Here is a 16144-nt window from a genome sequence, read left to right on the forward strand (position 1 = left end):
CAACATTAAATGATAAAAAAAAATACATATAAATATCTTTATATATAAAGGAAAAAGTTATGACTGACTGATCAATGTCCAGGTCAAACCACTTAAAGTAGAAACTTTGAAATTTTGGCAGAGCATAGATTTTCTGATGTAAGGTACCACTAAGGAAGAATTCTTGGAAATTTGACTAGCAACGGGGAAATGGGGCTGGCAAGTAAAATGTCCACTTCTCCGAATCTCTGGAAGATAGGGACATTACAATTGGTATACTGACTTCTCACTTAAAGTAATCAGAAACGTTTGATATTTGCTCTCGAAGGGGAGAGAAAGGATGGGGTTACAATTGTTATAAAAAGTAACATTATCTCGTAATCCTGTAAGATTAGAGACATGAAATTTGGCATTTAGACTTTCAATTTAAAATAATTAAAGACGTGTCTAATGTTTTTGATATTTTCCGTAGAAGGGAACTAAAAGGCAATTTAAAAAATGAGTGGAAGTTTTTATTGTTAAAATAAGGTGACCATATACCGATATTCGTTACGGTTGGAGACATGAATTTCAGTATTTACACTTTTCATTAAAAATAGTAATTAAAACTTGTTTTAGCGTTTCTAGATATTCCCTTTGCAGAGGAAAAAGAAAAAGAAAGCATGGGGATTAAAATTGTCAAAATAAGATAATGTTATCTCGAAATCCGTTACGGTTAGACGTAAAAAATGGTACTTAAGTTTTTAATTAAAAAATAATAAGACATTTTAAAGCATTTGTTAATGTTTCCCTTAAAAGGGAAGAAGAAAGAAGATGAAGGGTAGGGTTGCAATTGTTATAATAAGATGGTCATATCTCGAAATCTCTTAAGATTAGAGACATGTTAGGGATATGAGAGGTGCGAGGCCGTAGGCCGAGCAAATGCGGGAGTTTGGGAGCGAATTCCCCAGCTAGCCAAAGGCTATATATAATAATAATAACACTCAGAGATTGCAGGCATCTGTTAAGAATCACGAACTCGAAAGGGACCCCCCACATAGCCTAAATAAAAGCAGAGTAACTTTGTACACAGTCTGTAAAATTTGAATACTTTCTTCACAACATCAATGGAGAAAACACATATACACTTCCACAAAAACAATCTCCTTCGGGAAAGTAAAAATAATAATAGTAAGGATAGAAGTAATGATTGATAATAATAATAATGATTGAATATCTGATCAAGGACTATACAATTTAAAAAAAGAAACAACAGAAAACTTTTTAAATATAAATAAAGCGGAAGTGTACAAAATAAACATTATTGTCCATCTTACTGTGAGTTTTGTTTAATTTCCATAAATACAATATTATTTTAGGTTTGTTACTGTTATATTTTGAATTACATTAAATAAAATAATTTATATATATACGAGGAAGGTTCAATAATTATTGTCCCCGTCATATTTAAAATACTTGAGCTGGGATGGATAATGGGTGATATTGTAGCCTAATGTCTTAGATGCCTATATGCTAAATTTCAGAACCATAGCTTCTATATTACTATTTTTTTTTTTCATTTCAGGTGTGAGAGGTGGCACCTAGCTTGAAAAATGGAGAAAACCGAACAACGAGCTGTCATCAAGTACCTCCAGAAAAAGGGGTTAAGCCCAAAGGAGATTCATGAGCACATGATCAGTGTGTTGAATGATGGGGCTCCTTCCTACCAGGTGGTAAAAAACTGGTGCTGCGATGTCCGTTGCGGCAGGGAAAGCTGTCAACAGGCCCTTGGTGCTGGTCCTCCAACAACAGCATGCACCCCAGAAAACATTGATGCTGTGCATGATACGATTATAGCAGACAGACGAATCATGGTGCAACAGTTAGCAGAAATTATGCACATCTCTGTAGGCTCAGTGGAAACCATTCTGCATGAACACTTGGGATTCAGAAAGGTGTCAGTGCGATGGGTACCCAAAATGTTATCTCGTGAACATCAGAAAGACAGAGTTCGATGTTCAAGGGCTGGTTTGGAGGTTATGGGGTAGACCTGAAACAGTTGTGTGATACATTTGTGACAGTGGATGAGACGTGGCTACCACCACTATGATACCGAGTCCAAACGACAAAGCATGGAGTGGCAGCACAGCAGTTCGCCTCCCCCACGCAAGTTCTAGGTGCAACCATCAGAACGCAAGGTTATGGCCACAATTTTTTGGGATGCGAAGGGTATGCTCCTTATTGACCACCTGGAGGTTGGACACACTATCACGCGGGCCTATTATGCAGCCCTAATCCCTAAGTTACGCGAAGCAATCAAGGAAAAACGGCGCGGGATGTTGCACCGAACAGTGCTGTTCCACCAAGATGTGTGCTCTGGCCCACAAAAGTCATCTTACTGGTGCCGCAATCCATGCTGCTGGTGTTGATGTGTTGGAACATCCTCCCTACTCACCCAACCTCGGCCCTAGTGACTTTCATTTGTTCCCAAAGTTGAAGGAGCACCTCAAGGGGAAGAAGTTTCACTCAAATGCAGCTGTTATTGAAGCTGTGGAGGAATGGCTCACGGCTCAGCCAGAGACTGGTGAGTGCTTCATATTATATGCCCGTAGCCGAACTGCATCTATAAAAATTGTTGCGTGAGTACCGCAGGATCCTGAAACATGTATTTTTGGATAGCGCACATGTTGGTTCCTAAGTGAAGTCTTGATCCAACTACGAAGGTCCCATGGGTTTGGAGTTATTGATCTTTAAAGTTCATTTTTTTCATGTTTTCGACAGCCTGTAACTCCGAAAGGAAGCATTTGTGTACCCAGGTTGGTCTACACTTTTCGTCTTATCTTAGTGTTAGGAATCGCCTCCCAAACGTTGTCGGTGTTGTTTTGAAACACCCTGCATATATATCATACTGCGTCAAAATCGATTGTTTTAGAAAAGCTATTAGACGTATTATTTTCTTGAAATGAAATTTCTAGTTCTACGTCTCATGGTTAATAATGCCCTTTATGCTAAAGGGGACTGATAATCATACCCCGAGAAAACTAGAGTTAAATGGGAGAACCCCGAGAAAACTCGTGGACACAATGTTGTCCACCACAAACTCATTTGGCTTCGGATCGAATCAGGAACTCCTAACACCGGAGATGAGTGCTCTGCCTCTGAGCCACTGTGCCCTCTGGATGAATAAGGGAACTTCAAATTTGGGGGTGAACATACTCCTTATTATTGAGTAATTTCACAATAGGACGATCGGAAGGTTCTAAAGAAAATATACAGTATATTGCGATAATATCGAATAATATTTACTAAATCTATAGTAGAAAATGATTTCATTGTCGTATTATGTGTGTTTGCAAATTTATGATATCGAGTTTACCCGACAGACGTTGAAAGACCGAAGAACACAAATATAGGTTGAATTGATAAAATTGTTTAAAAACAGATATATAACCTAATCTAGACTTTCTAATTTTATTCTTTAATTATGAAGTACACTAAAGCAATATCATTTCCAAAATTTATTGTGCTTTTTTTTATCAAGTAATATTATGATTCCTTTCAAATGCTCGCATCATTGAATCATCACGTGCTTAGATTTTAACTAGTTATCTCTTTAAGACTTTCGTTTAAACCAGAAAATAATCCTAATTAGGTAAAGGATGTCTCTATATCTCGCAATTTCATGTTGAGTACTGACAATAGTACTTTAAATTCTAACCAATAACTAAAATGTTCTTATTGAACACAACACAGGGACATCACATTATTACATTAACAATATATTATTAGCTACTTTCGTAGCAACAGTATTGGTGATGACAGGATAATTCTATACATTCAGTGTGAAATTTCATTACAAAGTGTTCCCACATAATTTAAGTATGTTGCTGTTAATTTTATATTTTGCGGTACACAGGATGAACCATTTCGTAGCTGAATGGTGAGTAGGCCTATATGAAGTTCAATAACTCTTTTAACAACTATCTTCAACTTCTTAGGACTTTAGTAGCAGATAGGAAATTCGTGTTATAAATATTATTGTATTTTCTCAGTAATGAACGAATTAGTAGGGAAGAATATTTCGGGTGAAACCTTCTTGTATAGCCTCATATATGCCTTCTGTGAAGTGTAGGTTTTTATTCTTGGAATTAGGAAACATGATTTTAAAGTACATATTTTGTAATCTTTTTGTGACATTTGTTACTCTGATGTTAGCATTAACTATCATTGTCCTAGTTTTCTCCAAAGCTCATACAGTGAAACATCCATTTTTAAATTAAAATACAAAGGCCAAAACCGGCAAGGAGGTGTAAAATGCTTTTCTATTGAAATTAACTAGTTTCTTTCTAGCGATCAGTTCTATATAACTTTACTTTTAGTCATTACCAGTTACCGAAGTTGAAATTTTCCGAAAACAAAACGTTTTTAAAATTTTAAATAAAAAGGTCACAGACAATTGTTCGGAATTTAATATTATTTTGCACAACTATATTAACAAGTTTCTGAAAGACTCATTAATTTTACTTTCTTCGGGAGAGGGAGGGGATACTTAAACCATGGAAACGAGCAAACAATATGTCAAAACTTATATATTTTTTTAAAAAAGAATACCTTATATTTGCAGGACAACTATTAGTTTTTCACCAACTACTTCTCTATAGTCTACATAACATCTTTAAACTATACAAAAGTTGTTTCGAAATTTCACATCTGAGATTTGGTCTTGTAGATCATTTCGGTTCCGTTCAAGATACTTAACATACTAGACTTGAAAGATGTTCAAAGTAAAAAAAAATCGTCTAATATCCTTCCTTAAAATAAGCTGTAGAAACAAAAAAACAATTGAAATTTGGAGAACCTTACAGCTTTTTTTTTCTTTTTAAATAAAAAGCACTATGAAAGTAAATTTGTAATGATTTGAGACTTGCACAACTGAAACATATGGTATGATCATTGTATAACATCAAAACAAGATAATGCGTATTTTCCGGTTGTATATAACATGTTTTAAAACGTTACCAACCTATTTCGAAACATTTCTTCAGTTGTGTTTTTGTCCAAATTTTCATTTTATGATTTGTTCTGAGAAAAGAAAAATGGAGACATTAACAGAATAAATTTTAATATGCGGTAGCATAAATGAAAATTTTAGCTGAAGAAGTCATTTAACTGTTCCTTTTATTTTTTTCAAAGGACATAGTGGAACACTGGTTGTATTAAATCTTAAGGTGCATTAACCACGCCTTTATTCTATCTTCAAGGCAATGTAACACAAAGATAAATCACGTAAACGCCATTGACAGGGAACACAGCACCCGTGATGCTGTGACTTTTTTTTTTTAATTCCCCCCTCTCGACTTTTCTCTCCTCTTGATAGAATCGCTGAGCTCCTCCAACTCTAGAAGAATCTCCTTTTTGTTTTAGAGAAAGCCCTCCGTGGCTTTGAAGGTGAAGGTGAAGGTGCGTATCCAACGACAGTGTACTGACAGTCTCTTGTTCCTGTGACAGGAAGTCGATTGTTCACTCTCGAAACATGCAGTGTTGCTAAGTCTTTATAACTTTTACCCCAAAAAAGGGATCCCTAAATGGAAACTAAAACTAATACGGAAGCTGTCTGTAAAAGAAAGCAGAAGTAGAAAATTATGCAATAAGCAAGAAATAAAATGTTAGGTGATATATCTAGCACAAATAAAGATGTAATTCATTTATTAAATATCATATACGCAGTAATTTTGAGGGTGATCAGTCAAACTCATTGAATACTTGTATCCAGCGTTATAACGTGAAATTGTGTTTGGAGAGGATTGGGATTGCAGGTGATATAATACTCTGATATGACACAAATAATAATAATAATAATAATAATAATAATAATAATAATAATAATAATAATAATAATAATAATAATAATAATGCTTGTGATTTACAGGAATGTTTTTCTGAATATTTAGAACAGCTATGATTGGTAACTTTGTCTTGTTGCTCTTTGTATATTTCTTTTTAGGCAACGCTTGAATAATTAATGATGGTGATGAGAAAGTTCTTTTAGGAGCGATAGCTAGCTTTACAGGCTTGCCTGGTTTTACAGATATTTCTTAGACGTAAAAGAATAAATGATGTATTTGGTCATATTCTGCGAGGTGTAAACTGCTGTTTTAGACATTTAACTGTGCATCTGGCGTGGTATTGTTTATTCGATCGGTCAGACACCCTTTGAGCGTACAAAATATACCTGTTCACTACGTGTTCTGTATATGTGGAGTCAATCTGATGTTTCCTTCTTGGTGTTAATTTTGTAATGTTCTGCAGTGTATTTGCTACTGTCTGGGCATTATTAACAACGCCTGAATATTTTATGTTACCAGTAACATGTTAGATATTTAAAAATATCTTCGAATAAGTACGAGTATCTTTAGGTATTTTCTTTCCTTTATCAAATATACAGAAACGAAAATTACGAGTGTTTTTATTACAAACAAACATAAAGTTAATAGTAAGGTTATTCAGGAATCAAGGAGTTAAGACGTAGGAACACACATAAATGACTAGGTGATATCCAGGTTATGTTGGGGAATAATGGAATTGCTCCCAGTCAAATGTCGAGGTGCCGTTTTCAGATCATTATGTTTTCCCTTTTCATTTTTCCCCCAAGGCACTTCTGTATCATTCAGCTACTCATGGTACACATTTTATTAGTGATGATTTCAGGGCTGGCCGGAATGATTTCGTTTCCCCGTAGCTACGAAATTCCCCCGGAGCAAATCTCCTATCGAGCTCAACTATTTTACCCCCTGTATATTGACATCTCCTCCGGGAGAAATCGTCACAAAATTGATTTGGAATTTAGGTTCCTGGGCTTTCGGTACCTATGGCCATGTTAGCCCTTCACGTTTGAAGGATGACGTCCCTCGGCGATCACACTATCCGGGGAAGGAGAAGGAAGGAAACGGCCTGCAATCTATATGTTAGGTACCACCCCGGCATTTGTCTGGTGTGAACGAGGAAAACCCAGGAAAACCTCATTCAGGGTGGCTGGCCTGAAAAAGATTTTTACAATTTGTGACGAAGTGTCTCCACTGGGAATTGAACCTGGGACAGCTACGTCTCAAAATTGAAAATTTCAGTCAGTTGTCTGTTCTTCGCACGCATAAAATGATTGTTTATAAAATTCAATTTTCGACGCTATTAAAGATTATAAGTACACAGCACAATGTGTAAACATTGTTTAAATTCCTGAAAACGACGTGCACGCCTTGCCATAGAATCAGGAAATTTATTACATATGCTTACTATCATGACTACAGCGCTGTAATGGTAATATTCGCAAACAATTTATTTTGTGGATATTCCTCGTATATATAAGTTTTAGTATCATATACATAGAGTAGGCTATATCAAAAAATAGTATGTCGATAAAATTAAATGAAACTTGAAACCATATATTACATTTTACCAATTGGTAGTGCATTTTATTTTCAGTTTGTGAAGCAATACGATTATATTTTGCAAATTCCCTCGTAACAAAGCATTTCCGCCTAAATATATTCAATATGTAATTACTTTCATGTTTCCCCTCTCTTTTCATTTCTCAGTTGAAAGCCCGTAAACATTTCTTCTCGTGTCTGTGACAGGCGAACCATATTCATAACATTTCCCTTTCTCGTTCCCCTACAGAGCTTATTAACGATAATCTATATGTAATCAAAAGAACGGTTTTCCATTGTAATAATATTAAAAAAGAAACTGTGACGTTGAAAACATGATATTACAGTTCAATGCACTTATAAGCAATACAGAGTTCGAATAGATACATTGTAAAATTTAATGTTATTGTCTCTTGTATGCATGCGTATACAATTATTTACAGGATTCTGAAAAGAAATTAACGTCATATTTTATGTTTTTTAAATAATAGCAATATAGTATGTTATTCTTTCTAATGAGATGTAAAATGGTTCTTTAGACAAAATTTAATATTGTGTATTAAATTTATGGTGAAAAGAAACATTAATGAATTATTAAGATGAAGGGGGAGCACGGTGGCTCACTGGTAAAGTGCTTACCTTTGCTGAGAGATCGCTGGTTCGATTCCCAGCCACGCGAGTTTGTGTGTTGAACAACACTGAGTTTTCACTGTTTTCTCTGAATTGTACCGTTTACTTCTACATTCTCATTCCATCAATTATATCGTAATCATTCACTTCCATTAATCAGTCTCTTTCAGCCTAAAGAGTATAATCTGGAACGTAAAACTGAAAATTTCATTTTCAATTAAAAAAATATTAAAATTTTACGCAAGAATGAAAATGAAATGAAATCTTTAAGTTTTACGTCCCACGGTTATGCCGGTTAGGCTAAAGGAGACGGTGATGATGAAAGATGAGTGAAATGGTGGAATGAAGAAAGTGGGAGGAAACGGGAGACCCCTAGAAACCCACGAGCACGGTGTTTGTCCACCACAAAGCCCACACGGCGCAAGCTAAGATCGAACCAGGGACCCCAAGTACCGGAGGTGAACGTCTTATCACTGAGCCACCGTGCCCCATGTTACGCAAGAATGAGTACATAAATGGTACGTAAATAATTTGCTACCTGAATCCCTCAAGCCACATATTAGATAATGGTTTTAAAGTCAAGAGTTCTTTATTTCCAGCAAAATAAAACATTTTCCGACTGCCAAAGAGAAATAAGGTTATAGACCCTATGTTTAAACGAAAATCTATCGAACAGATGTATTACTTGAAGAGATAGTATTAATCAATAGCAAGTGTTGGAATAAAGTATAACAACAACAATATTATATATATATATATATATATATATATATATATATATATATATATATATATATATATACAAAATGAATAGAAACCGATTAATGTAAGAATTAGTATTATGAGAAACACCTTATTCTCACGTATATATTATCTGCTCGCGTGTATAAGCCGCACCCATGGAGGAAAGAGGAATAGAAGATTCAAGTTGACATATTCAACTCTTCAATTTGAGGGGGCAGTACCTTCGACAGTGTCGTAGGGGAGGGAGCAGCTGCCCCCAAAGAATTCCGACAATGTACTTGGGTACTTGTTCTAGTTTCTATTTTAGTTCATATGTTGTTGTTTTTTTCCAGTTCTTATCTTGCAACTATTCGGAATTTGGAAAAACCTTTATCTGCTTTTGGGCCATTTATTACCACTGAATATTTAGGCTCGATGGTTGCTCATTGTTTACTCTGTTTTAATTCATTTATCAAAGCCATAGTTTTGGATTTATTTTGTGGTTATTTCTGTTACCCGTCAAATGCAGTTTAACATTTTATATAAATTTATTATATTAACTAATTTATTATATTTCGTTTTATTACTAGTTTATCCTAAATGTCTCCCTTAACAAACCCATACAAATGCATAAAAAAACATTAAAGCTCCCCCCAAATACAAATCCTGGCTACGCTACTGTTTATCGAGTCGCTCGTTCTTGCATCTAGTGATGGCTTAATTAAGGCAAAGAGATACTTCCTTTTCGTACCAGCAGATGTCAGTACTAGTTCTTCTATTGAGACAGTTGAACCTGCCCATATGTTCGTTGCTTTGTTTAAAACACTAATCTAAATCAGGAGTAAAAGTGAGGGGAACGAGGGGACGGCGTCCCCACATGTTAAAAAATAACCATGGTGTCCCCCATACCTCCTTAAAAATTACAATTCGCAAAGATAGGCACGGGGGGACGGCGTGACGACACGCGTCACCCCACCTTTTTATCCCTGATCTAAATGCATTTTAAATCACTTATGAAGAGAGCGCGTTGTGTTCACAATAGTTTTTCACCCATATGGCACAACATTTAGAAAACGCGTATCTGTTTTCTGGTTATAAAAACCGAATTATGGTGCATTAACTGTTAGTTTATCGAGTCGAATGAACATTAATAAAGAAGTATTAATGTCCATTAAAATTACTAAATTGTAGTTCGTAATACATAATTTAGGAAGCACAAACAGACGTTTAATGCCAAATAGAACAAAGCCCATACCCTCAATTATTACCATTTGCTAAAAAAATCTGCGCTGTATAGACGAAACATATAACTTAATATTATACGTGGGAAGGGCAAACAAGAAAAACACTACCTTGTAATATTATTTTTAACCCCTTGCGCATGTCGACTGTTCTGCCATCTACTGATGGGAAAGCAAGTTTCGAGTCTAAGTGGTTTGAACAACTTCCACTAGATGTCACTAGTATGCGAGATAAAAACAGAATGCCTAAGAGCAGAATTAGTGCTTCTCCATGGCCACACTAATTTTATCCTATAATGAAATATTTTAGTATATACACCTGCATATTATATATATATTTGTGTATTTAAAACCACAACTAGCCTAAGAAGCAAAACGTGTGAGTTGCAGTTTTAAACGAGCCTTGTAGCTAATTATTTCCTTCCTTAAAATGACCAATAACGATCCTAACTAGTCCTTCTCAATTAAATGACAGGTAAGGTTAATCCAATAACAACAACGACTGATACTTCAGTATACATGTACGAAGTGCATGTAATTGCTTTTGTGTTGCCTGATTATTTCTCACTATTCGCATGTTCGTTGGACATGGGAAAAACACGACTTACGTGTACATGCGAGAGTATATAAGGGAGAGTCGGCTAATGGCGCTCACCCGTCTGTAGCCATTACGAAGCGTGATATTAGAGTCTAACCTGTGCTAAGATCTAGAGTCCACTACTAAGTGACACTAGTAAAAAGAAAGTAAGTGTGGAGTTGTCGTTGGCGAAACAACTGAGAAAAATGAATTATCCGTGCAGTTTTTTGAGTTTTTAAAAATTTTCCCTTAAGTGGTCGACATTTCCACGATATTTGTTGTAAAATTGAGAAAACTAAAAGTGCAAGAAAAGTGGATTCAATGTTTAAGATAGAATATTATCATTTTTAGACATGTAATAATAATAATATCTCTTGTGTATTTCTTCATTATTATGAGCCAAATATTTGGAATTCTTCATGTGACAAAATATAAATAATATAAAATGGCGCCTATCGGATAATGACATTCAAGCTGAGCGGTATTTTCCTACTGTGAACGCCATTTCCCAACTACTTATTATTAAAACATATTTTAAATTTCTTTCATTCTGTGGCTATTACGTTATAGTTAATCGTACAAAAGGTTTATGAGTTGTGGTATAGAACACGTCAAATACACGAAGACGAAACTTGGGCAACCAGAACAACCAATGATTTTGGCAGCAACACCAATGAAACCCAAACTATAGGCTAAAGAGAATAGGCAATGATTTTGCAGATCACTGTGATGATGAAAATATTGCTGATGATGTTTGTGTGGGGAGTTCGATAAAATCAACGAGCTATGGTTTAGATGTGGACAATGTTGCAGTGGGGCACATTCTAGGTATGCAGCTTCTAATATTAAAGAATATGTTTGTGAATTTTGTGGTTACTGTGGTGTATAAAGTATTTCCCTTTGCTTCAATACAACAGTTTTTTTTCCCACTGTTATTCTGTGTCTGTTTATTTGAAAGAAAACATAATTTTAGCAAACTCTATAATTAACATACCTTTGAGATTTTGTTTTTGTAGTTGTTTCTGAAGATTCGTTCAGTGTCTATATTTCATACGAATTGAGAATATATCACTACATAAAAGACTAAATTTCGAAATCATATTTCATTCTCATTATATCTTCTATAATGTCTGTTATAGTGTTTCATTTAATTTGTATATTCATATTAATAAATATAGGTACAGAAAGATACGGTTTCGGTACAAGAAATGGTACTGATTTACTATCAGGATGGATACTGAGTGCCATTACTCTACCGGTAGGCCAACTGCGCTCAAACGTACATTGTTACTTTTTGACGTTTGTGAAAATACCTGTTAACGATAGACAACAAAGTAATACGCGAAAATGCACTAGAAAGATTGCTTTTTCAGATGCACTTTTTATTTTACATCTTACAGTTTTTGAGATTTTTAAAATTTCCCCTTAAGTGGTCGCCATTCTCCCATTTTCCCTTACTAGTTATCCATAATAGAAATCGCACTCAGTGGGAACCTGTGCTTACAAAAAAGGTCATTATATCCTATTTCTAAAGTTCGCTTCAAAACTTCCGAAAAAATTGTTTATGTGATGATTTCTTTCTTTCAGTCTATCTCCAAAATCAATCTATGTAATTTACTTCTCTGTGTATATACAAGGTGGGCACAAAGTCGCTTTTCTTAAAAAAAAAAGAAAAAAAAGAAAAAAACGAAGAAAAACAAATAAGTGACCTATTAGCGATTTTTTTCGTTACTAAACTAGCAATACTGTATCTTCTTAGTGTGACTGGGATTTGTAGTAATCATGTTTTTGTACTGTCTTGTTTAAGAGATGTTTACTGTGTGAAGTTGTATCGACTAGTACGGGTGTTGAGATGAAACGCAAATAAACAAAGGAACGACGTGTTTCTGTGCTATAATCTTGGGGGAAACAGATTAAAAATAGAAATGTAGTGACAGCAGACTTCAGGAGAAGATTTCCAGACGTGTAATCACCATCACATCAAGCAATGAGAGACCTGAATCAACGATTCGAGACTACAGGTCCTGTGTAATATCTACCGCAAATTGGACGACCACTAAGTGTACAAAATGCAGGAAACATTGAATTTGTTGCTAAGAGTTTTGTATTTAACTCGAAGAAGTCTATCAGAAGGCGCATAAGTGACCTGAGAATGACACGCACTTCTTAAAAAAAAATGTTAAAGGATCTGAAGATGAAACCTTACCGATCAAAGCTTCTGCACGCATTGCACAAATGTGATCCGGATCGGCGTGTTGAATTCTGGGAGTGGTTTTCATTTGGAATGAAACTGACTGAGACTTCTAGAAACGAATTTTGTGGACAGATGAGGCCTCATTCAAGATGAATAGTCGCGTAAACAGATACTATTGTGTTTATTGGAATTATACCAATCCACACGAAATCGTGACGGAAGAGCAAAATGTCCCTGGATGGTATTTGGAGTGGTGGTGTCATAGGGTCATTTTTTTAAAAAACAAGAAACTACTACCAATGACACGTATCTTCAGATGTTGCAGAAAGTTATCATTCCAGAACTTGATATTAATCCTTGTTACGAAAACATTCAGTTCACATGACAACACGGTGGACACTGCCGCAGTTTGGTGTTCTTGTAAGGGATTTATTGGATCAACATTTCAATGAATGGGTTGATCGTCGTGGTTCGACAGACTGCCCTCCCCTTCCCATTGATGTGACCTCATACCACGATGTGCGGTATGTGGGGTATTTTCAAGGACAAGGTGTTTTCCGGGCAACCGTAGGATTTGGATAATTTGAAATAGCTAATCGAATAATCATTCGAATGTTTGGACGCCAATTCTCGGTTGTGTCCTGATATTTTCAAATCAATGCTGAAGAGATGTGCTTTGTCCTTGAACATGGTGAGAGACAGTTTGAACAGTATTTGTAAGTACAACGAAGATTGTCAAATCACCTAGCTTCTTTTATTTTACTTTTTCAGATATTGGGGAAAGCGATTTTGTGCCCACGTTAATATCTAATGTTATCAAACGTAATAATATAAACTTTAGAATAAAAATAACTCACCTTATTTTTAAAATTATATCCAATCATCGTTGTTTTTCTAAAAGGATTTGTAAACGGAAGATTAACATCATGTACTTTGCCCTTGTACAAATCGAGAGCAAATCTGTAAAGAAAAAATATAAAGAACACAATTAATATATAATACAACTACTACTATCCATTTCATAAAGATAGGCCCCTGACTTCGTGGTGCTGCCGTGACGTCCAGTCAAAACTTATATTGCATTGTCGTACCTCGTTGGAATTGCTGGAATGTTGTTTTTTTAATACTTAAGACATAAAAATTTTCTTTGTACTATGTAGTGAGAAAAAAATAAAAATTAATGAAAAAGTGCGTATTTTTTCGTACTTTTTTGGTAGATCAATGTTTATAGAGCTATATCTCAGAAAAGAGATCACGTGAAATAATTTCCTGTGTACAATATGTAGATGCATCCATTAACTGTAAGTTGTGAAAAGTTCAATTTTCATCACTTGATATTTTTTGTGTAATTAAAACAAATGTGCGAAGCTCTGATCTCCTTTACCATGGTAGGTAGAGAAACGTACAAAATACTGTTCGAAAATTTGGAAGTTTAGTGTTCCAAATATTTGGAACTATTAACAAGAAAGGGTTTAGTTGGTAGAGTATTTATTTTTTAAAAAAATATGTTTACTTCAACATGTTCTCTGCGTTAAGCGGTGAGCCATGTTGCAACCCAATCTTTAAATTCCCCGAGCTTATATGAAGAAACAGCATACAGTAAATGGAAGTGCGGCAACGCTGTCGTGCAGTGTTGTCGCGTTCACGAAGCTTGTAGCGCGAAGCCTACTTCATAAGAATGTAATAGGAAAAAGTATTTATTATAACCTCCACAACATCATAAAAACATTAATGCATGTACACTCATGTCTAAAATTATTGTCGCATGTCTATAAATATGTTATTGTAGGAATATAATTTGATAACGAATTCGCCTGGTATTTCTTATAATGTTAGTATGTGTATAATCGGCAAAGACATGTAGGCTATGTGGAAAATTTCATGTCAAAAGAGCAGTAAATAAGAACAATAAAACGAAACTAAAATTTTCTTATCCATTTAGCAACATTTTGTTTTACTCATGCTAATTTTCGTATTCTTTTCCTATGAAATTTACCACAAATATACATTTCCCGACTCTACATATAGTATCAGTATTAAAAGTACCCTGCAAAATCATTATCAAATTATATTCTTACAAGAAGACAGTTGTAGATATGCGACAATAATTTTGGACATGAGTGTACACATCTCAATGTAATCGAAATAAAACGTTGAAGTAACACATCCAAAAACTCATCTCTTAATCTATTTACTTCATTCACTTTCGTCATGACTTTGTTGACTCATCGCTGCTCCTGCTATCTTCCCTAATATTTATAAACAATTGCTCCATTTCTACCTCAAGATCTATCAGTATACACATTCTCCAGCTTACGAACATGTTAAAGGTTAAAAAGAAATGTGCCTTGGCAATCACGTGTTCACCCAAGTTCTGCGATCAATTCCCTTGCCGAATGTACAGTAACACAAAATGGGTCCTTTGTTTTCTTTCAACGAAAGAAAACAATGCAATGAGTAGGTGACGAGGGCTGTATTTGCGTCTAACCACGTCGCACTGATTAAGTCTTCAATACTTCCCTTCGGTTCGTAGGCGTCAAAAACTTACACACGCATTCATATCATATGGGTTCATTGCAATGAGACGGACGAACGGGCATTTATATTTTCGTGAGTATATCTTGTGCTTTTTGATTAAAAAAAAAAGGATATTCCTTCACGAGTGGCGGTATTACAAAAAGAAGAGGCAAAATGTTTAGCGATAATGAAATTGCAGAACTGATGAATGACTCTGACTCAGACGGTTATGAGTTAGTAATTAATAGTAAGGACATTGATTATTCTGTGCTCAGTGGCGTATCCGGGAATGAACAAGATAGTAACTCTGTTTCAAGTAAACCTGAGGCTGCGCCGGAAAAAAAAAACGCGTCATTCCTATTCAAAGGCAGATTCTAATGTAGCTTGGAGCTCTTAGATCTGAAAACAGATTTTCTGTGAATTGTAAACTCAATATTACATATCAACTAAGGTTGTATCATATAATAAACTTTGTGCGTGTTTTTGTTTCTGTGCAAGTGTATTTTGTACTGCGTGCAATAAGTGAAGAACTGACAAAAATCAACAAATTTTCGAGGACCATCACATGCAAATCCAAACAAGATAAGAGTTCGCTTTTCTAATTTTGAACACTTGGTACATTTACTGTATGTCCTGTTAATTTCTAAGAAATTGGTTTAAAATCTGTGGAGACATTACATTTTTAAAATATATCTAAAAAGTGACGGACAGTGCGTAACAAGTTTAAATACCCGTCCGGCTGAGAGTGTATACGCGTCAGGAAAATGTGGCAACGTAGCACTCCGTATAAACTGCGATAGCGAAGGGCGCAAAGCAGAGAAAATCATAATGTCATATTTGTGATTGTTTATCTTTTAAAACAAATCAAAACAGTTTGGTT

General features: G+C 35.1%; 1 protein-coding gene across 1 annotated transcript in view; it reads right to left on the bottom strand.

Annotated features, from left to right (window-relative positions):
- LOC145677726 (uncharacterized) overlaps window positions 1-16144 on the bottom strand; it is a 448147-nt gene that overhangs the window by 13529 nt on the left and 418474 nt on the right. Inside the window, exon 12 of the mRNA XM_081748121.1 lies at window positions 13605-13707. Within this exon, the coding sequence (XP_081604247.1) occupies window positions 13605-13707 (103 nt within the window). The remainder of the gene's footprint in view (window positions 1-13604; window positions 13708-16144) is intronic.

This window comes from Thermobia domestica, chromosome 2, assembly GCF_964235325.1.
Source record: "Thermobia domestica chromosome 2, izTheDome1.hap1.1, whole genome shotgun sequence".
NCBI lineage: Eukaryota > Metazoa > Arthropoda > Insecta > Zygentoma > Lepismatidae > Thermobia > Thermobia domestica.